The sequence below is a fragment of the Pollicipes pollicipes genome, unplaced genomic scaffold (genome assembly GCF_011947565.3).
Source record: "Pollicipes pollicipes isolate AB1234 unplaced genomic scaffold, Ppol_2.1 Scaffold_4002;HRSCAF=4701_pilon_pilon_pilon, whole genome shotgun sequence".
Taxonomy (NCBI): Eukaryota; Metazoa; Arthropoda; class Thecostraca; order Pollicipedomorpha; family Pollicipedidae; genus Pollicipes; species Pollicipes pollicipes.
In genome coordinates, this window is record NW_023596420.1 from 44,266,875 (window position 1) to 44,290,287 (window position 23,413).

The 23,413-nt window shown below is 53.1% G+C and overlaps 2 protein-coding genes across 2 annotated transcripts; one reads left to right on the forward strand and one right to left on the reverse strand.

Annotated features, from left to right (window-relative positions):
* Positions 1-6,617: 6,617 nt before the first annotated feature.
* LOC119094550 (ficolin-1) lies at positions 6,618-7,902 on the forward strand. The gene is made up of 2 exons (XM_037217610.1): positions 6,618-6,957; positions 7,892-7,902. Exons 1-2 carry the CDS (start codon positions 6,618-6,620, stop codon positions 7,900-7,902), a joined length of 351 nt encoding a protein of 116 aa, XP_037073505.1.
* Positions 7,903-12,409: 4,507 nt separating this feature from the next.
* LOC119093137 (speckle targeted PIP5K1A-regulated poly(A) polymerase) lies at positions 12,410-19,984 on the reverse strand. Its single transcript, XM_037216040.1, has 9 exons — positions 19,866-19,984; positions 19,380-19,487; positions 18,609-18,765; positions 17,217-17,367; positions 15,970-16,076; positions 15,361-15,515; positions 14,067-14,421; positions 13,613-13,778; positions 12,410-13,315 (listed from the first exon to the last, which is right to left on the reverse strand). Exons 2-9 carry the CDS (start codon positions 19,389-19,391, stop codon positions 12,436-12,438), a joined length of 1,983 nt encoding a protein of 660 aa, XP_037071935.1. The 5' UTR covers positions 19,392-19,487; positions 19,866-19,984; the 3' UTR covers positions 12,410-12,435.
* Positions 19,985-23,413: the final 3,429 nt, after the last annotated feature.

Sequence of the window (23,413 nt, forward strand, 5' to 3'; positions counted from 1 at the left end):
GCTGCGCATCCCGTCGTCGACGCTCCAGTGCAATCGGCTGCGCATGAGAGGCGGCGGCATCGCGCCCTGTGATGACTGCCGCAGACTGCAATGACCCTCACGTGCTGTGATGGCTGTCGCAGACTGTTCAGGCCATCGCGGACTGTGAAAACTATCGTAGACTGCGACACTCGTCGCGGACTGTGGTGAATGGTGGACTGAGATGACTGTTGCGGAATGTGATGCTTGCCACATACTGTGATAAGGTTTTAAGTCCATGACCTTGAAGCATGCCCCTTATATAACCAGGAAAATCCTGGCTTTACTGATTTTTTCCCTCTATTCAAGGTCGTAGCATTTGCATTCCAGGTCTCTGAGAAGCTGCGTAGATGCAGCAAAATGCATTATTTCGCTTTGCTAATTTTTTTCACCCTCAAAACCCACGAAGTTTGGCCCACAGCACAGCAAAAAGCCCTGCGGCTCCTGTACGTCAGACGTTGGCGGCTTCAAATGTTGAAAAGTCAAGTCTTTAGTTTGCACCGCGTGAGAGAGGGGACTTTGCCGAGCCATAGAAAATGTCAGGCTCAAAATCGACTTCACCACCAGCACAAATCACTTCACGACTTTTGGCTCGAAATGCCATTAAGATTAGCATCACCTGATAACCCGCCAACCACCGCCGCCAGCCTGTAAATGAGTGCGCTATTAGAGGGACCGACACGTATCCAAGGCTGCGACACAACATGGGAACAGTGGCGCACATGAGGCGGCCATGTCGCCGCTGAGTGGACGTCGTGCGGTGCTTTGCAATGAGCGGGGTGCACCGGCCCGGCTCGGCAGTCAGTGCCTGGCGGCGTCGACGTGTGCTGGGTCACGCAACATGCCGCGCACGGGTGAGTGGTACCATGTACATGTCGCTCAGCTTATCTGCTTCAGTAGACTTTGAGGTTTTTCTTTGACGTTGGGTTCCGACGAGTCTACCAATGGTACGACCCATAGCCGTGCACACGCAATGCTGGCTGGTAACTTTGAGAAACAGGTGTGGAAAGAGGCACGACCTGCAAACTCTAAATGTATCGGTGTACAGCTAACCGTAGCCAAAAACGTGCGATGTACCCTGTTCCCTGCGGGCTGTAACAATTAAGTTAACCTGTGGCGAGGGCGGAATATCCCCCTCTCCCGAGATCTCGGGAACCTTCGATCAATATTGACGGGAGAACCGTTATTCGATCTTCTAAACAGCTTCCTCGATTTTCGACACCAAGCATTTCAAACATCGTCGAAATAGAGGTCATAGAGAAGAGTTTGAAGAATTAATGACGTTTTGAGACAGGTCACCATGCCGTAAGTTGTTCACTGCATTAGCGAGGAACATTATTCACATAGATGAGACTAGTATTAGCCTTATTCCTCGGAAAAACCAGGAGAATGGAGACAAAGTTTGGTTCACGTGTCGACAACATGCCGCTATCGAAACAAAAGCAGGTGTGAATTTTCCACTTCCGTGAAAAACTGAAAAAGTGAAAATTTACTCCTGCTTTTGTTTCGATAAAGGCATGTTGCCAAAATATCAACCAACTCATATATCTATTCTCCCGGTTTTTCCGAGGAATAAGGCTAGCACTTCTGTCTTATCTAGATCACCCTGCCCATGGAACACCTTCCTCCATAAATTTTCACACATTTGTGCAGTGGTTATATGAAAGTCAAACATGGCTGTGACATTGCAGGGACGATTTATGGGCAGAAAGCAAAAATATTGCTTGGCAGGAAAAACAAGTGGCCTTTTCCGTCTTCTGTGAATGCATTGTAGTGTGCAAGCATGCAAAGCCTCCATTTGCCTGGTCCCGGTCTTGCTTGCCGATATGCACTAAAACATTCCGTGTGCTTTATGAACTGAATTTATCATGAACGCGCGTTTTCCTTTAAACTTCATCAGAGGTTCCCGAAATAGAGCAGGAATGCTGGAATTTTCATGTCTAAATAATGAAGCATGCGCAAAGAATAAGGACCGGAGTGGTATGACCCACATCCGTCCATGTTGGGTCCAAAATCTGCAAATTAATTGCTACGGAAAGGTCTGTAATTTCCTGTTCAAAAGGCGTCAAAGAAGTGGGAATGATAGGTCTCAACCCTACATATATGACACTCACACGTGTCCGCTCTGCTGTGAACAAACATTTTAGGCACGGCCTGATAATTTAGGGACTCGGAAAACAACTATTTTTTAGTTTATTTCGAGACCCGTCCTCAGGAGTGTCCGCAAGCAAGCGCCACCTTCAATCGATTTTTTCTCTGGCTTTTTTCCGAGGAATAACGCCATTACTATTACCTTATCTATGTTAATAATGTTCCTCGCAAATGCACTTAACAAATTACATGATACAAAATCAACACAACGTATGACCCAGTGAGCCACACTGACCTGGTTCACTCGCAAAACAAGATCGACATAATAACAATTCAATGCTCCCAACTCGGCAAACCACTTTGGGTCTACCAGAATGGCCACACAAAAAATAATTCTTTTGGAAATCCCTACGCAGATGTTCCAAAATGTTTTGTGTTTTGCATCAGTTCGGCTGAGTCTCTCCAGCTTTTCACCTAGATAATTTAATAAAAACATAGCGTAACAGAAGGTAATAAGCGTTTTATTGGCACCAATTAGATGTCGTTTGATGACAATCAAAGGTAAAAAAACAAAACAGTGCATTGGTTTTGCGTCTGCATGATATGAACAGCAAAGCATGCCACATTGCTCACCCATTGCGTGCCGAACAGGACATTGTAAACGCTATAATAAGCTTTTTCCGCGAATCACAGTCTTCATACTCCTGGCTCCCGTAAATCGATAATCATCCAGCAAAATTTGTCTGCCACATAGTGAAAGAGTCATATTGTCATTGAAGCCTTACGACACACTCAGCTGCTAAGGCTATATGGCGTCGCGTGCCTCTCACCCCGGCAGGAATGGCGGGCATCGCGAGGAATCGAACCTAGTGCCTCTAGTTTCCCTGCCGCGCAGCGGTTGACGCAGGCGCATTAAGCACTACTCGACCAGCAGCCTACACCTAAGAGCGAAACTGGCGTACTGCACTGGAAAAATAAAATGGGCAAAATTACTATATAAACACATTTAATGAATTCAGCAATCCATTATTAGCTTTCTTGTGATGGCCAGAGCAAAATATAGCAATGTTTTAAGTTTCTACACTCATGTTACCAGCGCTAGCCGGACGGGCGACGGGGCCGAAGGGTCATAAAGGCTCACACAGCAGACGCACGACGGGCGTGACCGGCCTGCGTCGACGCGGTCACCGAGGGACGACTGCTTCCTGTGGGAAAGGGGCTGGAAAACGCCGGTGCAGGCGAGGCACGGAAGGGCAGACGGTCGCACCTCGCCTCTGCTGCACGCAACCATCTATGACGCACGCGGCGGCAATGTCCTGGTGTCGTGTCAGTGTTGCATGCTGGGAGGTAGAATCGCTTTTGAACTAGGGTGGGAATGAAAAATTACATCGCAAAAAGGCCGTGCGGGAGTGAAAAAATCAATTCACAGAAGACGGAACTTCTGAGCTCGTGACTGATGCTTCAGCAAACAAAGACATCTATTTCAAGTTGGCATGGACGTAATATCGGAAACCTGACAAAACTGTTTTGTTTTTTAACATCTTAGGCCATTAAATTGAAACGGAACGCATTAAAGCATAGCAATTCCATGACAGTGTAATGGGCACACAAAATTATTAACACCAATAAGTTGATGCCGCGCTTAAGACTGGTACTCCTTTGGCAACATTTTGTAATCAGCTGATTTGACTTAACGTCTGTTAATATGATTGCTTAAATGGTGAAATTCCTCTTGTAAATGTAATTTAGAAGTCATTTTTTGAAGCTTTTCTCCTGCATTTCGGGAGTGATACAATTTAGTGGCCAAGTTTCTTTGGGAAAAATATGTGGAGTAAAATTATCTACCAGGCCTTGCTGGTGTTTGCACCAGGCTTTGCTTTCGTGGTGTGGTGGTGAGACAAAAAAAAAATCGGTGATGCGTGGAAAGACTTGCTTTTGGCACACAGCTGCCGATTGTGATGCACTTTGTAAACAAACCAAACTTAATGCGTGCAAGCGGCTGGAGTCACTGGGGTTCATGGGCTTCGAGGTACCTGGCGCCATTGCTCTGTGCATACATAGACATGGTTCAGATGTAGGTGAAGCAGGACATAGCCATAGGTGTCCATGTTCTGTAGAGCCTCGTTTATGCTTGGTGGTTTCAAGTGAGCTCGGTTTTGGATGACATCTGAAAACCTCAGAAAGGGAAATAGGGGTGTGGCATGTGTGATTAGACAATGTCAGGCAGTAGTGAAAAATTCACGTAAAATATAGAGAAAAGGAGTGAAAATTCCTCCTCATATGGTGTTACTTTACACCCCAAGTCGGAAATTCTAGGACGCTGGTTGCATGTCGTGGAACCTCAGGTCCACGTGATGCCACCAGACAGAGAGATCGGGCCCGACCGTTAGCGGCCCACTTGTGCCGGTCGGCGAAAGACCGATGGGGATAGGGAGGAGGGAATATCGACAACGGCGACGACAACAGCGCCCCCTGGAGAAAGCGTCCCCAGGCCTCAGGCCGACACGAAGAAGGCTGCTGGGTGTTGGTGGTCTCGGGCCGACGTAGCGCTGGGCATTGTCTGAGAGGGCTTCCAGTTGGCGCAAGAGCGGAGCTGACCCACCTTTGTGGGCCTGGCCCACGGCCCGGAATCCCTCATATGACGTTCCGCCAGTTCCTGCCGCCTCATCGGCGTCCCACCAGGTTATGTGCAGCCAGTTGGCGCGGCTAGTCGCGACCTAGAGCAAATCGTCGGGATGTTGAACCATCTTTGGAAACACGCCATAAAACCAAGCTATCTATTCTGCCAAAAATTTTAATAATGGCGTCTTCGTTTCTCCCTGGGACCATATGAGAAATGTAAGCCAATACTTCCATTGCAAAAGTAATTCCCAGCACCAAACTATGCAGCCATTTCACCAACCAGCTCCAAACTTGCTTTCTCTGATTGGCTTAATCTTCTGGCACTGCTCCCGAACGATGTCGTGGCCGTTTCTCATTGGTTGATTAACACGTAATATTACATCATTTCCGCATCAAGCGGTAGTGGTCATTTTATTTTCAAGTGGCATATAAACAGAGTCGTCTGTTGCCGAGCATGCGAACAAGACTCAAAGCAAGTCAGCCAAACTGAAAGGTTTCAGAAGGGGCACTATACTGTTACAGGCGATGATTGTGCGTTGGGTGACCCCTTTTCCCACCTTTTTGGAAAATACAAGAACGTGGCAAGACCAAACCGTTCGTATACGCATAATCTTTGTCTTGTTTTTTTCACGTTAATAGCACACCGGTATCATATCTAATTGTCCTGAAATTTTGCATAAGAAGCGGCAGGCATGGATCTCCCATCGACTAGGTGGCGCCAGCTTCGCCCGAGCTGCGTGTGGAAGAGTCTTCCTGTATTGAAGGTAGGCGTTTGTTTCCTTTGTCTCTGTGCGCCGTGCCAGCGTCTAGTTATTTCACACCTTGTATACTGATGTGATGAACAAGATGAACAAACAAGTGAACCTGGTTTGCGCCTAAAACTGAAATCATAGGATACAACTCTCCCCACAGATGTCCTGGCCAACAATGCGACCAAGACTAGGTCGTTCTGTACTGGTTCAAACAGTTCTTGAAATGTTATTTACTATCGACATTTAGACAAAGACCATCAAGTTGTGGCATCAAAAAATTGTGACAGTGTGATGTTTATTGTTTGCCTTCCGCTGCGACGCACCGTTCATGCCGTAAACGCCACTTTCAATGCGCATTGCCGGTTACAAAACTAAAAGCGCTGTGAGAACCCGGGGAGGTAGGAAATGACGGAAGACCTTGGCAACACAGGAGAATGCAAGCTTCTTTTAAATGGTTGTGCCGTTCTCAGAAAAGATGACCAGGCAATGTTTTTATTCGGAACGCTGACACATTGAGAGATCATAGTGCGAGATTCTCTAATGCTCTTTCACGGACGGTCTGTTAAACTATACCCACACGTTTATGCAGCCGGAATAACCCGCCGTCCGATTCTCTCCTCAGACGTGCGAGCCCGCGTGTCGACGCTGTTGCTGGTGCCGCTGCTGGTGCGGGTGACGGCCGCCTCCTCACCGCCACCTAACGTGACCTGGGAGAGCACGCTGCAGTACTGGCGTGCGACGCATGTCGACTGGTCGCCGCCGGCCGACGCCGTGTACGACAGCCAGCCGGCCAGCTCCGCCTGCCACTGCCGCCACCTGTGTCTGGCCGACCGCGACTGCGCTGCCGCCGAGCTGGCCGAGGCCGGCGGCGAGCTCTCCTGCCGGCTGGCCCGCCAGCGCGGCAACAGCACCGCCACCACCACGGCGGTGGCGGCCTTCGTGCGCGACGGCCGCGCCGCGCTGGGCGAGCGTTGCCTGAGCGCCGCCGAGTGCTGGCAGGGTGAGCCAGGCGCTACCTGCGAGGCCGGCGTCTGCGTCTGCTCGTCGTCGGCGCTGGAAGACGTCGAAGGCTGCGCCATCCGCGACTGCAGCGAGCTGGTGTCGCTCGGCATCGGCGTCAGCGGGCAGTACCCGATGCGACTGGCGCCGGACGAGTCGCCGGTGCAGGTATACTGCGACATGGAGACGGCCGGTGGGGGTTGGACCGTGTTCCAGCGGCGGCAGGACGACCCAGTGCAGATCGACTTCTTCCGCGACTGGCAGAGCTACCGTGATGGCTTCGGGAACGTGTCGGGCCAGTTCTGGCTCGGCAACGAGCTGATCCACCGGCTGACCGCCCGCGAGCCACAGGCGATGCGCGTTGACCTGGAGGACTTCGAGGGCGAGCGGCGCCATGCCCAGTACGGCTCCTTCAGCATCGCCGACGAGGCGGACCAGTACCGACTGCAGCTGTCCGCCTACTCCGGCGACGCTGGTGACTCCCTGACCTACCACTCAAACCAGCAGTTCAGCACGCATGACCGAGAAAACGATGTCTGGTACTCTCACTGTGCCGATAAGTTCAAGGGGGGTTGGTGGTACGGGTCGTGTCATCGCTCAAATTTGAATGCACTGTACCTGCGCGGAGCAATGCCGACGGTTCGCGATGACGGCGGCCGCTCGGAGATTGGTGTATCCTGGACCGGCTGGAAGGGGCATCACTATTCGTTCAAAACCACCGAGATGAAGATCAGACCGGCTACCTTGGCAGGAAATTGATAGCATCGGCGGCCTGTACCTCGGCTCCATGCTGTTAGGGACGAGCTCATTTTGTCTTTTTAGGACTGGGAACGCAACTCAAATTGCAAATCTTGGAATGCTGAACTTGTGTTACACAACCTCGCTAAATGAACTCCAGACATCCAGGACCCTAAACCACGCCGTGTTAGCAGTTGGCAGCTCCTTGAAGTTCTGATGAAACTTTCCATAATCCTACAGCCGTTCGGTGCATGTGGTCGACGAAGTTATGAGCTCACAAAAACTGGTGGGATTTAAAACATTGCCAGAGACCCCCGTTTAGCAGATTTCTAAGTCCTTGCGTGAAAGTTCTACTATTGACGACCGCACTTGTACCAGCCCTTGCCGCGAGTCAGGCAAAGATAAATATTTCAAATCCAGAGCTTCTATTTAACAGTAGCTAACCCTCACCAGCACTCACACCTCACCACAGTAATCAAACGTACAATGACAGCATAAATAAAGTCTTTTCACTCCCAGCACGCCTTAGCTCTCAGAGCTCAGTCCTGGAGGCTTAGGCTGTAACGCAGCACAAAGCCGCTGTACGGAGCAGTCCTGATTCAGGCGAATGTCCTCGACAGCAGACAGGAAAAACGGGTGGAGTGATTTGTGGCCGGCCCACTCGTTCACAGTGCGGCAGTAAAGCTCGACCGGAATGAAAGTAAACTGAAGAGCTTGCTGAGTGGGTGCTTTTTCACATAGCAGGCGAGTGGTTGGTGGACGTTCATCGCCATTTCTCCCTTATGATCGACGATCAAGGTTCAGGCGGACGCCCTCGGCAGCATACAGGTCAACGGGTGGAGTAACCGGTGGTCGACCCATTCGCTCGACAAGCTGGTAGCAAAGCCTTAAGTCGATTTCGTTCACATATCAGGCAAATGGGTGCTGGACGTTCATCGCTATTTTGCCCAATTCCCAAAAATGCACGAAATAACAATGTACGGGCTCGGATTTGATGTTTTATAAGAATGAAAGGGAATGCTTCACGTTTGATGATATTTAAGCCAGCATCAGATATGATGAAACAAACTCACTTATAACAGTTGGCATGCTTTTGAGTACAAAGGACTGCTCAAGACCACAAAAGTTCTCTTCTTAGGAGATATGCTCCTCAATACGTCATTGACTGCGTCATGGAACGTTTGTATGACATTGAGGTGTTGCCAAACTAGCCGTGCGGAATTGCCACCGTAGTGTTCTCTTGTAGTCATTCAGTGCCCCGAGAGATGGCTGTGGTGGTGTTAGAAATGTTTGCTGATCCAAATATCATTATGTGCTCGTGTTTTGGCCCTTTCTTGTAGCGTTCTTGCCTATTTATCCGTGAGTTTAACATGTATACTTATATTCACCTACTCGGTATTGCGTTTTTCTTAAGTTGTTCAACATGAAGCCGCATTTTCGTCCTAACTTGAGCCTGAATTCTAGTATTATGTGGCACAAAAAGTGATTCGTTGATTAAGATTGATTTGAAACTGAAACTAGATTGCAAATGGAGAGCGACTGTATTTCGATGAGACCGTATTCATAGCCTTATTCGTCGTAGAATACCCAAGAGAGTGGAGAGATAGATGTAATATTTCGACTACATGCCTACATGGAAACAAATATCGGCGGTAAGTGTAAATTTGCCAACTGCCAATCGGCAATTCTGAATTTACTACTGATATGCGTTTTGATAAAGGCATTTAGCCGAAGCATCACATCTCTCTCTATTCTGCATATTGTAAGAGGAATAAGGCTATTAATACTGTCTCACCTATATGCATAGTGTGCCTTGCAGCCACATATAGCAGCTTGCCGTTGTACTTTGTTAAAGGTAAACTATTTGGTGACCGGTTTTTGATTGGCATGACGAGCTAGGAAGAATTTGATATCATTATAACGTTCCATTTCGCGAAACAAGCTGCTTGTGGGCGCCGAGTTCGTAAAGGTGAGCCTGAAATGCTCTGTAAAAATGGGAATACATCACATCCACGCCGAGGATAAACTTTATGGGCTTATGGAAGGTGCGACTCGGCGAAGTCGTCGCAATGTGCTCATAAAGACGCTACGACAGAAGTTGTTGTCGGCGAAACCAGCAAAGGATCTCAGCCACGAAATTCCTGAGCGGTTGGCATTGGAAAGGCAAGCGCACCGGAGGCATATGCTCGAACGCCATTCATCGCTAGAGTACCGAAACTCATTCAGAATTGGGATCGGCACAGAACAGGTTTTCTTGGAACCATTGTGCAGTTACACCCGCCTCGTGCTGCTCCAGAGACTCCACCAGCCAGGTCGCCACAAGCGCAGTCTTCAGCCGCAACAGCGTGCCGGGCAACGGCCTAAACCACACGTCATCTGCGGCCGACTGCTGCTGCGCATCCCGTCGTCGACGCTCCAGTGCAATTGGCTGCGCATGAGAGGCGGCGGCATCGCGCCCTGTGATGACTGCCGCAGACTGCAATGACCCTCACGTGCTGTGATGGCTGTCGCAGACTGTTCAGGCCATCGCGGACTGTGAAAACTATCGTAGACTGCGACACCCGTCGCGGACTGAGATGACTGTTGCGGACCGTGATGCCCGTCGCATACTGTGATACCTGTTGCGAACTATGGTAACTGTTGCGGACTGTGATGCCTGTTGCGGACTATGATGACTGTTGCGGACTGTGATGCCTGTCGCATATCGTGATGACTGCTACGGACTGTGACGCCTGTCGCACACTGCGGTGACTGTTCCGGACTATGATAGCTGTCGCATATTGTGGCCCCTGTCGCATACTGTGATAACTGTTGCGGACTGTGACGCATGTCGCAGACTACATAGGATCCGCTGAGGTGACAGGCGCCTGACAAGCACGGGTCCGAGTCGAGCAGCTCGAGGATGAGGCAAAGTCGGTTCCCACTCATCCATATGCTCTACATCATACTATTTCTTCACGTGTTCTTTCATAAGATATACCGCTTGATCGAGCATCGCAGTCGGTGACATACGAAATGAGTTCGGGCACGATCGACGTCCAAATTGCATCCTTACTCTTGAGTCCGATGCTTGTAAGACATGTGGCGCAGAGTACGATGCATACCCAAATGTAACCGATTCACCGGAGCCAAGAGCCGCTGGAGCTGGATCCAAAAGTTCGCTAATACCGGACGCCAGCGGGCCGTCCCAGCCGGCGCCCGGGGCGCGAGGCGTGTGAGTCGGCTCCGGCACTCACGTCCGCGCGGGGCTGAAGCTGTGGCGGCGGCCCTGGCGGCAGCCCACGCTGGACGTCGCAGCGACTGGCCGCCTGCGCTGGAGAGGGCGTCGGCGGCTGTCTCGCCTGGTCCGGGTCCAGGCCCGGGTCTGCTGGGACCGGGGTGTGGGCTGGGGATGGCCAACGTGACTCTGATGTGGCGGACCGGCGGGGATGTGGTGTCCGTCCCAGATGACTGGGACTCCGGGCGGTTCTGATCGTGAGCTGTACTGGCTGGCGTTGCATACCGCGATGGCTACGCGAGTTGTCGGGGAGAGCGCCGCGAGCCGGGCTGTTATGACCTTGGGCCTGTTTTGACCGGCGCACCACCGGCTGTTACACTGGACGAAATGACGCGCCGGCGACTGGCCAGTCTTCTTCGAAACTGACTAGCTGCGACGTCAAAACTAGCTTCTGCACTGCATCGACTAGCCGTGCCGCGTCCCTTCCGCGGGGCATTTACGCACCCTGCCCAGAAAGCAACGAAATGCGTTCCGTGGTCGACAACGCTCCCTTTTCCTTTTAAAGCCGCGCTAAGGCTATTCTGCACGGCTAGCTTTTCAGCTGGGGTCACTGGAATAGTGCTCTCACCCCCAACCCCTCGCGCCCGTGCCCGCCTGGAGAACGGGAAGAAGACGCGTGCAAATATGGAGAGGCCACTAGATCAAAGAGCGTAGCTAACTGCAAAACAATTTTAGGTATGTTAATTTTCTACGTAGATTTTGCTGGTTGAAACGTGTTTCTGTGCGGTCCCTGAACGTTGTTGAGGGCTGCATGTGATGTGAACACCAACATAGGAAAACAAATGTCCACCATTTGACACAACAGTCACCGGCCTGCGCATGCCTCAAACCGACAACCGAAATGGTGTCAAGAGTGTGCCCTCCAACAACACGGGATACGTCTTGGTTCTCTCTCTTCTTCACGCCAGATCACAGCACTGAACAGACACGCGGTGGCACGCAGCGGCTCTCCACCAAGTCTAGGCAGCCCTCAAGGCCCAAACAGCACTGCGTAGTCTACTTTGCGACTCAGCTCCGAGACAAATGCCGGCACGAACGCGTGGCAGTTCTTGCCGGCAGTGACTGTGGCGCCCGGGTAGAAGCACACGTTGGCCGTCGTCCCCTCCAGCACGAGATAGCACGTGAAGGCAGCCAGCGGCGTCCTCTCCGGCGAGCTCTGCAGCTTCAGCGCCATGTGGGTGACTTTAATCTCGAACTCGATGCCGCTCTCGCGGCCGACGAGCTGGCCGGCAGCCTTCTTGCGATACTCCCACGTGGGCAGGTGGACGTGGCAGGAGAAGCCCTGCACTACGTCCGCGCTAACGTCCAGCTCCTCGAACGACATGGCCACGCAGTCGAACAGCATGACGCGCCGTAGCAGGGCGTGCAGGAAGCGGGCGAAGGCGTCGGCGAAGCGACGCGCCTCCGCGGGCCCCGTCGGTGCCCGCCCGCCTCTCGTAAGAGGCACGGACACCACCCGGCTGGGCGGCGCGTCGAAGTCGGCCAGCACGCGCTTCAAGAGGGTGTGGTCCGCGTGCAGACGCACCACCTCCGATACAGAGGAGCGCTCCGAAGATGGCGGTGTGGCGCTGGAGGCTCCCACCGGTCCTGAAGCTGCTGTGTCACCATTGGGCGTTAATGACGGTTCGACGCCCGTCGCAACGGCCGTAGACGCAGCGTTGGCCCCACCGCTGCACGCGCCAGACGCGGGCACGGAGGGTACCGCCGACGCCCTTCCCCCCTCGGGAGGTGCCGTGCCGGTTGTCCTCTTTCTCGCACCGGCGGCAGCCTCGCTGCCGTTCGGGACGGCTGCAGACGCCGCCACATCGGCACCATGAGGAACGTCCGAAGGCGTCCCGGGAGACACCGTCTGGTGCCCTTGACGCCGCCACCCCTCTCGCAGTACCTCCTGGTGGCGTCCCAGGAACAACGTCACTCGTGGAGGCGGCCGCACGCCCACTACCGCCCGTTCGTAACGCGACGCTCCCGGCTCCTTCCTACACGCGCCGCCATCGCCTCGTCCACTTGGGTGCCATCGACTCCCGAAGGTGATTTCTCGTCACCAACACTGTTCCACATCACACCTTTCGCGTCACTGTCTCCCCTCTGCGAGAGCTGCGCGCCGTCACCTTTGGCGAGCCCCGAGACACGCTCAGCGCTGCTAGACTCCTCGTGCGCGGCGTCCACATCACCGCGGCCCAACTCGAGCGTCCCCCGTTCCGCGGTGCTCTCCACCGACCGTCCCCGCCGGGCGGTCTCCGGAAACTCGGCAGAGCGGGGCACCTTAGTGCCGGCCTCCCCGGCGCTCGCGTCACCGCTCACCAGGCGCTCGCGCTTGCGGGACACGGCCTCAGCGCCGCCGTCCGTCCGCCCCGCACCCGCCGGTGGTGCTTTCTTCCCGCGCGTCTTCATCAGCGGCTCCTCTTCGAACAGCTCGTGAAACGGCATGGTCACCGCCCGTGCGCAGCACTCACGGAATCGGTCCAGCCCCTCCTGAGAGTAGTTGCGCGCCACGTTGAAGTCGAGCTCGAACGGGTCCTGTACCACCAGCGGCGTGCCGGCGTCCAGCGGTGCCACCTGGTGGTCCGCCACCAAGCCAAAGTACCTGCGCAGCTCCGGCAGGTAGCAGTGCTGGCGGTCGGCGAGCTGCTCGCGCGGCACGGCGCGGCCTACCAGCGGACACACAGCCAGCCGCTCACTCTGGAGATCTGCGCCGTAACGGAAGAAGTGGCGGAGCAAGCCACTGGCTGTGCTTTGGTTGGCCGACCGCCAGGGGGCGCCCAGGGCGAAGGCGGCGTTCCACGGGCCTATCAGCACCTCGGGAACCTGCGCCTGTAGCCTGCGGATTACAGCAAGGCGGTGACACACGCCGTGAGGAAAAAGACAGAAATGTGATTGAGCTAACACCGCTTGTATGCTTGACGGCAGGGCTATGCCGAGCCGCGTCCGGTAAATGTCCTACACGATGTCATAAGTAATCAACACTGTTGAGTCACGACCCACAACACAAGCTCGACAGACGGGTTCATCAACTCACTTGCAAAAGCTCGTTTGCTCACTCATCTGATTCACCAACTCATTTACCCGGGGGCTGATTGCGCCGCTAAGCCGCAATTGCTTGGACTACGTGTCGTACCATGCAACAGATGGCAGCAAAGGTGGGTCCAGCTGCTGCAGGAACGTGATGACCAGCAAGGTGAGACAGTAGCTGGACATCTTGCGTGGGTTGTGGTCACCGCCGGCCACGTGGTGGCGGTTAGCCCAGTATCGCAGTGTCACGGCCACCAGGCGAGCCCGTTGGTCTGCAGGGAAACCAGCGGGTCAACATAACGAAGGTTTAGCCAGGCCAGAGACGGGAAGGCCCAATGACGGGAATGAACCTCGCAAGCATCTGCCGAGTGGACAACAAATAAGACTGATAAACTGTGCAAATATGCTTCAAAACTTCATTATCACAAACACATAGCATCGCAAACATGGAACGAGGTCCCACCGCGCACACAGCTCTCACGGAGTCTGCACCCGCACACCAGCGTGTGACACCCCATCTAACGATCGGGTGGGCACCCGCCTACCGCAGCTCCACCCACCTGCCTTCATGAACCAGCCGACGAGGCGCGAGTTCTGGCACGACATCGGACTCCTGAAGCTCATGTCGCAGCGCACGCCACCCAGCCGCCTGGCGCAGAACTTGATGATGGGCACGCGCGCCTGCAGAATGCGCACCAGTCGGCTGCAGAGGTCGGGCCGGCGCATGCCCTGCAGCACCGCGGCGACGGCGCGCGCCCGGTCCGCCTCGTCGGCGTCGGTCGGCAGCCCCGCGTCCGGCGCGTTGGCGTCGATGTACGCGTACAAGTCCAGGTCGCAGCCGTGGAAGCCCAGCCCGCTCACGGAAGAGCCGAACGCCTGCACCAGACACGTGCGGAAGCGCGCGCGCAGCTCCGCCTGCGCGACGGACGGGGTCAAGGGTCAGCGCGGCTGGCGCTACCGGTGCTCGCGTGCGGCTGGAGGACGGGTCACGTGCAACGTTCGTGGATGGGATGGGATGGGATGGTAATAGGGAGCGGCGAGGGAATCGTTTGACCAAATGCAACGCACTGCTGTTCCGCAGAAGTTTGCAGACGGGAGCTCTTTGCGAGGACTATAGCGCTCCCACAAAAAATGAAGCTTCTAGGATACGAAACGAAACACATAGTTCTAGACATATTTAAAACAGTTCTGGGCAGTATTAAACACCATTTGCCAGGTCGCAAAACAGTGCAAGTCTGGCGCAAGCCTGGAGATTACGCTATTATATCGGCATGCACCACTCGTGTTTAAGCTCACTACTCTGCAAAACAACTCCAAGACGAGAAAATAAGTGGCGTCCAATTTCGCTGTTCTGTTCCAGCCACAAAAATAACACACCGGAGTAATGTCGCAATACTACATAAGAGACGGCACTCCGCGCACGCCACTGGAAGGCTATCAAACATCTGTAATGAAAAAAACTCCAGCTCCCCTTGCATTGTCTTCAATTTACGAGGATTTAGTAACTCATGTTTGAATTGTGAATCACTGGTTGCAAAATTAAGTTTATGTGGATAACTTAGACAAATTATATCACATCTACCTTAAAACTTGCGTGGGCTTCAGGGATTACTTCAGACAAGAGACTATTCACCAAACGACGCGACCTGTTATTGAATCAATCCACTCCAGCCACCCGTCAAATCCCTCCATCCCCGCTGGCTGGGCATGAGCAGACCATCCGGCTTCCCCTAGGACCGGCGGCCTGGGCTCCGCCCACCTGCAGCTCCAGGCAGAACCGGACCCGCTGGTCGTGCTCCGCCGACGTAGGCAGCAGCTGGCCCGCCCAGAGCCGGCGGCCTGGGCTCCGCTCACCTGCAGCTCCAGGCAGAACCGGACCCGCTGGTCGTGCTCCGCCGGCGTGAGCAGCAGCTGGCCCGCCAGCCATACCATCAGCTCGTCGGCGCAGCGGCTTCGCTGCCGCCACAGCCACGACAGCAGCGCCTCGTGCTGGACGGCCTCGGACGCATCTGGCGCAAAAGGGGCGGCGGGCTAGGAACAGGGCGTGTGACACGATGATCAAAGGCGTCGGTAGAGGTCATTACTTGTTCCTCGTTTGGGACCAGCCGATGCCAAAGGACAACCATGTGCACAAGCATTTCTGAGGTACCGAAAACCGATGTTGAAGATATCCGTGATTTTCAAAGCGTCTGGAGCAACAGTCGCATTGCATGAGTTTGAGAAGACACCAGATACATACCCCATTTTGCATTTCTTCGAATACTGACACGGGAAAAGGGTAGGTGCAACGGATAGGTCTCCAGCCATACGTTGCCTTAAATAGCGCCACCAGCCATGACAAACGCAAAGGTCAAGAGCACGCTAATTTGAAACGCCAACTTACGCGCGTGGACACGGCCCATGAGAAAAGCAAGAAGAAAACGGAAAGATGGAAGGTACAGAGGCAGGGGCAGAGGCAAGTACCCTGGCGCAGATGATGTCCGGATCTGCCGTTGGCACGCGGGCGCGACAGCTCCATCTGGTGGCCAGCGATGAGGGTCCCGCTGGATAGCAACGTCTCCGCCTCGCACCTGGGGCACACGTACCGCACACAGACGCTGACCACCACAGCAGCGTCAGTGGCAGAGGCAAATGGGTATCGGACACACATCTGGAGCACACACCGCACACAGACGCTGATTACCACAGCAGCGTCAGTGGCAGAAGCAAATGAGCATCGGACACACACAAAGAATAACACTGAGACATCTTCACATATACCCCTGAATTTTCCGGCATTGAGAATCCAGAGTAGAACGGATAGGAGCAATCTCAGTTTTGGGGAAATCGCAAGCGCCTCCAGGCTTGCATGTGGCGGGAACCATGTGACCGTGTGTGGGGGAGCACTATACAGAATGCGAATTCATCGCATCCCTTGAGAAGATGCATGTGTTCCAAACTTGTCACAGTCCATGAACTCTCATCAGGTGACCGCGGTTTCGAATGGCTATCATCCTTAACAATGTCCGTCCGTCACGAAACCCTTTAAAAAGCTGGCGTGGTGGCTGCAGCGCCGGTGCCGTCTGGCAGCGATGGGTGACCCGCCGGGTTCCGGCACATCAGCGCCTGATTCAGATTCCCAGACGTCCCATTTCGTCTACGAGGGAAGACTGCAGACGAGCGTACGCGCCAACGAATGACATGACACGTGTTAGGTTCACAGTAGTATTTCTCCACCAAACCGCCGCAAAACCAACCCGCAGCACGGACCGTTTGGGCCGCGGGGTCGGTGAGCACGCGCCAAGCCTTACTGGGACAGGATCCTCGGATAACAGTGAGCTCTGACGCCATTCGAGCACAAAATTCGTGCGACTAAATTTATACGCAGCGTGCCGTCTGTCACCAGGTGACATAAGCTTTCGGAGCATACAATATTATGACAAACATGCTTGAGAGCAATTTGCGACGTCGCGTCTGGGAAAGGGGTGCCAGCATGTACTTTCACATGGGTGGGATGAGCAGACGGTGCACACTTTCCGTTGTGAGCATCGTTTGCCGAAAATTGTCACCCAATCATCACTAACTTACCTAAAAGAAGTTAAAAGTGCGGCCGGTAAAAAGAATAAAGGCCACGCCGGGGACGAATGCATCGTATTAAAACCGGGGCGCGCGGTGTGCGGAAAGAACCGTCTGCGTCAGTCGTCGCAGCACAACCGGCATATTTGTCTTACGTGGTTTCAAACTCGACGTGAATCGTTGAGCCGCGAACCAGCGTCTTATCTGGCCGCGTCCGGAACCTAAAATCCACTATCTTCCCCGACGTCTCCAGCCTCTGGAAGATCTCCATCGGCGATGGATTGGCACCGTAAAACGACGACGGACCTGGAAACAGTACGTCGCGGGTCATCCAGGCCTCCAGAAACGGTCCGCCTCAGCTGGCCGATTTGAACGAGAGCGCAGAGAACACCAGCAGCGGCGGCGGCGAGCTGGCGCTGAGCCGTACCGCATCACTCAACTGTGCCGATGCGCCGGCGCTTATCTGCACTTTCCGATCGTTCGCATCGTTTTTTTTCCGTTCAGTCATTCTAAGAAATCGTGGCAGTAGTAGCAATTAGGTTTTAAGAGCGTGCCAACCGCAGTGATTATTTGTGTCATTTTGGGAGATTCTGTCGCGCAATATGTGATGCGCGTCTATGCGTGCCCCCCCCCCCCCCCATGCCAACGAAAACACTTTCAGTCTGCCAGTTCCGATGCATTTATGCTCGGTCCGTTTCACCCGGATGTAAACAACGCATCTGTCCGTGGAAAAGCGTCCGCAGCGGACACCCGATCCCGCTCACCAACACGCAGCGTCAAGAGACGAGTGTCACATCCTTTATTGAAAACGGCAAGAGCAAGCGGCGTGACAAGGCACAGGCTGAGGTAGCGAGCGCTGCGTTGGGGGATGTGATACTTCAACAAATCTTTGGATGGTGATCGCAGTACCGCGAGCATAGTATGATTCACAGACTGTCGTTGGCACCAGTGTCTTTGCTTCCACTGAATCGATCGCTTCACATGCAATACAAAACGAGTTGACATGCGCCTCATGTAAACACAAAAAACAAAACCTATCAAAGGAATACCACTACACGGTCGGATAGCAGCCCACCATCTGAATGTCTTGCAAATTCTAGACTTTCTAGGTCCTAGCTTTATACTGGAATTCTAGAACTGTAGACATACTAAGCACTCGACGAAGGATGGCTAGTCGAAATATGGTGAATTTTTTTGTACATTTGTTTTTCTTGTAATTATAAGCTGCGACTCAACGTGAAATTGTGCACGACTAACCATGAACCAACTCAAAGAAGGGTTGCAACTCGGTAGCGCTAATGTATTTACCCTGCAAGTACAAAACAAAGACCTTCAACATGCCGGAAGGCACTGGTTAAACGACGTCATAGAGCAAACATTGGTTACATTGGCAGTGTTCGATGTTTCAATGTGTGCTGATGATCACGAAAGTCGCCCGCACCGGCTGGTGGGCAAAACAAAACCCATAACCCGGCCGCGTCGCACGGACGACCGGCAGCACCCCAGCACTGGGGCGGCCGGCGCTCGCGCGCCGCCGGCGACCGTACCCTTGAGGGCGACGCAGCGCGGCGCCGCGTCGCCGGTCGCCGGCGGCAGCTCGGCCACCTTCCTCTGGTGGCTCTTGCCCAGCAGGTGCTCCCGCGCCGCGCCGTCGGACGTGTGCCTTACGTCGCAGAAGCGACACCAGCTAGCGGACATGGCGGCCTGCCGGCGGGGCGAGGGGAGGGTGGGGTGACGATGGGGAGTCGGCGCCGCGCCACGCGACCGTTCACGGGCCGCGGGCAAGCACGCCGGCCGCTGGCTGACGCAGGTGACCCGAGGGCGAACTTATGTCGCTTCCCATGACAGGTGACCAGGCTTGACCGCACTGTGACCCGCAGTATACGTCGGTGCTCCCCGCGGCAGCTCGGGGCAGCAGCGTTCTAACGCTCGTCTCTGTGCCGCAGTCCAGTTCAAAAAGTAGACCTTTACAAAATGTGCGGCGCTTTACTCGACGTTTTAAGATGCTTTAAGGCCCTGGAGACGCAGAAGAGAGAAATGTGCCAAATGTTAAGTTTAATTGACATGCGGGGCGCGACACATTTGGTACATGTTCTAACCCAGCGCTTGACTCCCTGGTGAACACATATTACTTTATGATTAGAATCATCTGCAAACGCCGATAGCCCAAACATCGACCAAAAATCATTGATTTATTTCGGAGGACAATTAGGTGCGTGAGATTTGAACAACCGAACAATATTTACGTCTCAGAAATAAAGTGACCAGTAAGTAATGTCTAAGACACGGCAGCAGCACATTGGCAAGACAAATGCTACCTGTTCTGGCATCAACAATCTTGGTGAAATATTTTGGTCGCAGAAATCCAGCTGGGTCTCCAGCTGTAAGAATCACACCATTTGATGACTTGAAGAACTCTATGCCATCTGGAAAATAGAGATATAGTCACTCAAAAATTGTATTATGCCCAACAGCCAACACGAACCGTGCCGGGGTTCACTTCACAAAGTGTTACGCTACGGTTAGCCGCCCACATGACAACAAAGTGCGCTCAAAGGCTTCCCAACTTTGTCATTCTAGTAATTATCAGCACGATAAATGTTCACCCCGCGTTTAATAACGGGTAGCTATACTTGTGTCAATGTGGTCACGTGACTGTCGCAACAACGATCGCGTGAAGAGTTTCTTTCTCTCCAGCTGCAACAACTGAACTGCACTGAACCAAATACCCGATCCCACAGAGCAACAGCAAACACGCCCTCCCCACACGAGCCCGCGCTATCCTGCTCCCCGCACGCCCATACCTGCGATCGCCTGATCGACGTCGACATGCACGTGCACTTGGCACGAGGTCCTCATGCCGCTGATGACGCCGTTCTGGCCGGGCAGACCGGGCGCCAGGTGGATGTGCTGACGGTTCATCCGACTGCGCGGCAGGCGCATCAGTCAGCTGGCGGGGGACGCACAAACCGCACAACGCGGACGGCAGTCCGCAGACTGGCGTGGTGAGCACATCCCCGAGTGGAAACAGACGAGAATTTGTGTCGTGATTGTAGTGCAAGTGTAGTCGGTGTACCGTTTGCATTTTTAGTTTGATTTAGTGCTCGCTTCTCGTTTGTTGAGTCACTTAGTTTGAGATTATCTCGAGGCCTAATTTAGTGTTAGTCAATCCATGCTATTTTGGTATTCATTTTGGATTGCTAATTTTAGTCTCTGTTCTGTCTGTTTCCGCTCTGTTCAGTTCTAGGTCTAGTCTGTCCATTTCTGAGGTTTCGTTGTTTCCCTGTCAGCGTCCACGAGGAGTCGAGGCGCGGTGTTGGCGATGGGCGGTCATCATATATGGTGCACCTGAAATCTCGGTGTCTTCGACGTGGCGGCCGTCTACACAAGCACTTCCATGGCTAACTCAATAGCGAACGCCTGTGTGTTCGTCGTTTTGCCTGCGCTCCTGTCGGGCACGACAAACAAGCGGTGTGCATCGCAGTAAAATCTGTATACGCGACGGGTATGACCTTTGTGGCGGCCCCCGACCTAACTTCATGCCCCTGCCCCCCCCCCCCCCCCCCCCAGGCCTGTGTGAGTCACAGCGTGGGGCGCCCTCAAAGGCTGGCAGGGCGACGCCTAACGGCGCTTATATAAGAGAATAGCGTGCGTTGAAGCGATCGATTGAAAAATGTCCCACAAAAGTTCCAGGAGCCAGAGGATCAGTCCCCTGAAAACGGTGCAGCAAATTGCCCGTGTGCGCAGATAGTAGTGCTACTATAGCCTGAGTGCGTGGAAAATCTCAACGGGCAATGAGTTCCGAGCCCTCTCCCCCGGTAATCTGGGTGTCAAACAGCTCGGAGAGGCCAACTGAGAATCGTGCTGCATCATTAATATGAATCCATGTAACAATGCTGGGTTCGCCTCCACCGCTGTGAACGGCGCCGGCTCTTTGCGCCGTGAAGTAGACGGCAACCGTTCGCTTACCACTAAACTGCATGTAAGGATGATCATGGGATATTTCAGGCACACCATACATAAACAGAATGTCTCCGACGGTTGTGCCGTAGGTCATGGGACGGATGGCACACACTGTCTTACCTAAGTCCTTGTTGCTTGATGCTCTCCAAACACTTGTAGTAGGTTCCGTGCAGAACAACGGGGAAATCTTCTGCAGAAGCGATTTTCTCCAGCTCTAACCCCTCGACCTGAAAATGTTCAGCTTCTGATGAAAACAGGCGTCTTCGATGCTAAGTGTATCAAGTCTTACCGATATGAACGCACACTAAAATGCGATGCTCCCGTGTTCATTCTCAACTCCTACCAAATGTCCGTACCCCATCCCCCTTTCTTTAATCACAACGCCCATCCACAGCACATGCTACCGCTGGAAGGCCGGGTGTCGGAAACGCCGTGCTGTGGGGGAGGGGGAGGAGGCCCAGCCGACGAATTCCCGGCAAATTTGACAGCAGTCCCACGCTGGTACACGGAAAGGAACACATCGAAGCGCCCGTGCGCCCCGCCGCCACGACTGCCGGCCTAGATTCCCCCGTACATCTCCACCTGACCGGGCCGGCGCCCCCGCGGCGCCCTCACCTGCAGCGAGTGGCCCTGGTTGGCGCGGATCAGCAAGCCGCGCTCGGCGTCCTCCCGCAAGCAGAAACGCTGCTTGTCGCTGAGCCGCACCACGCGGCGCACGTCTTCGGCGGTGTAGCGGCGCAGCGCCGGCCGCGCCAGCACGGCCGCCACCGGCAGGAAGCCGCCCGGCAGCAGGCGCAGGCCCTCGCGCTCGGCGCCGTGGCGCAGCAGCCAGGACAGCCGCTTGCTCAGCGTCTTGTCGTGGCCGGCATCCTGCGGCGGCCGGCGCTGGTCAGCGACTCACCCGGTCGGCGGCCGTTTCACCAGGGGGGGGGGGGGGGGGTCTGACAAAACACGCAGAGCTTGTTGGATAGCAGATCAGACCTGTACAGCACATCAGTAACTCTCACCTGCTTACCACTGTATTATCAGGCCATAATTGTTGACAGTAGAAAACCCAGGAAGGCTTGTCAGCACTGGGGATAATCTCAGGCAAAGGACAATCTATTGAAACAAAGGGGGGACTACATTTTGAGGAAATCACAAAACATTCCTCAATAAAGAAATGAATGAATGAGCACATGTGACTACAAGCTCTTGCTTGCTCAACACCAAAGAGTGAGTGCATCTGTTTCACTTGACAACATACCATACAGGATCTGTTCAAAAACAGTTTAAGCAAAAAGAAGCTGTCAATAACACCATTTTACTTTAAGTGGCCATTGACAGTGGCACGGGTTTGGCACTGCTCAGTCAGGACTTTTGTAAAGCACCAGAGCCTAGATTGCAACTGATCTTGTTGCATTGGAAGTAAGTATCCACCTTCTTCCTTAAAATGGGCATTACAAGTTTCTCATGAAATTTAAAACAGAAACAACTTAAAGCAGCCTCCAAGATCTTGCTGATAATTCTACATCAGCAGTTTGCAATGGACTGATGGAGCAGCACCATGAAAGTAGTCATTGTAAAAGGAATGCATAAGCTGTCAAAAAATGGTTTGAGAGAATCATATCTTAAGTCCTTGTCCTAACCAGATAGACACAATCTTGTAATTCAAGTATAAGGCTGAATTTTGACCAGAAAGACAAAACCCTCCTTCTAAATGGGATGAAAATAAAAGTGCAAGGCATCAGAACTGCACAAGTTGCCAGCAAGCACAAACTTACCGCCATTAGTTAGTGGTTACTCTCTGTCCTGTGGACCAGCATGATGTTAGTTATTCAAAATCTCACATACATATGTTGCTAAGTAGCCAATATACAATGGTATGGTGTTGCATGCTGACTTCTACCATGTGTGAGAAAAAAATGCATTGTGAATTAAGTTACAAATGCTTTGAAAAAGCAGGCATAACCTGGCTTTATCATCCCCATTGGTTATACATATGGCAGATAGAATGACTTTCTATTTTTTTGCCTCTTATGCTTTGGTAATGAAAGAAGGACTGATCCATTTATGCCTGCAAATACTACTTATCCATGATTAATTTAAAACTTAATTTGACATCAATTTGACATCAATTTTAACTGCCATCACAGGCGCTCTACACTAAAGATTCAGCCTCATGGAGGCTTTCAAACAAAACCAATTTGAATTTGGATGCCCCAGATTCCATACTCAACCCCAGCACTAAACCTGTACTCAATGTTACATTGGTCCCACTTTGGCCACATTCTGACCTTTCATCTATTGGTAAAACAATACTTTACCAGTGTGAAGGACAGGGTCAGATAAACAAAAATATTATGACACATATCTGGGTGTGTTGCCTGGATCTAACTTTCCTGGAGGA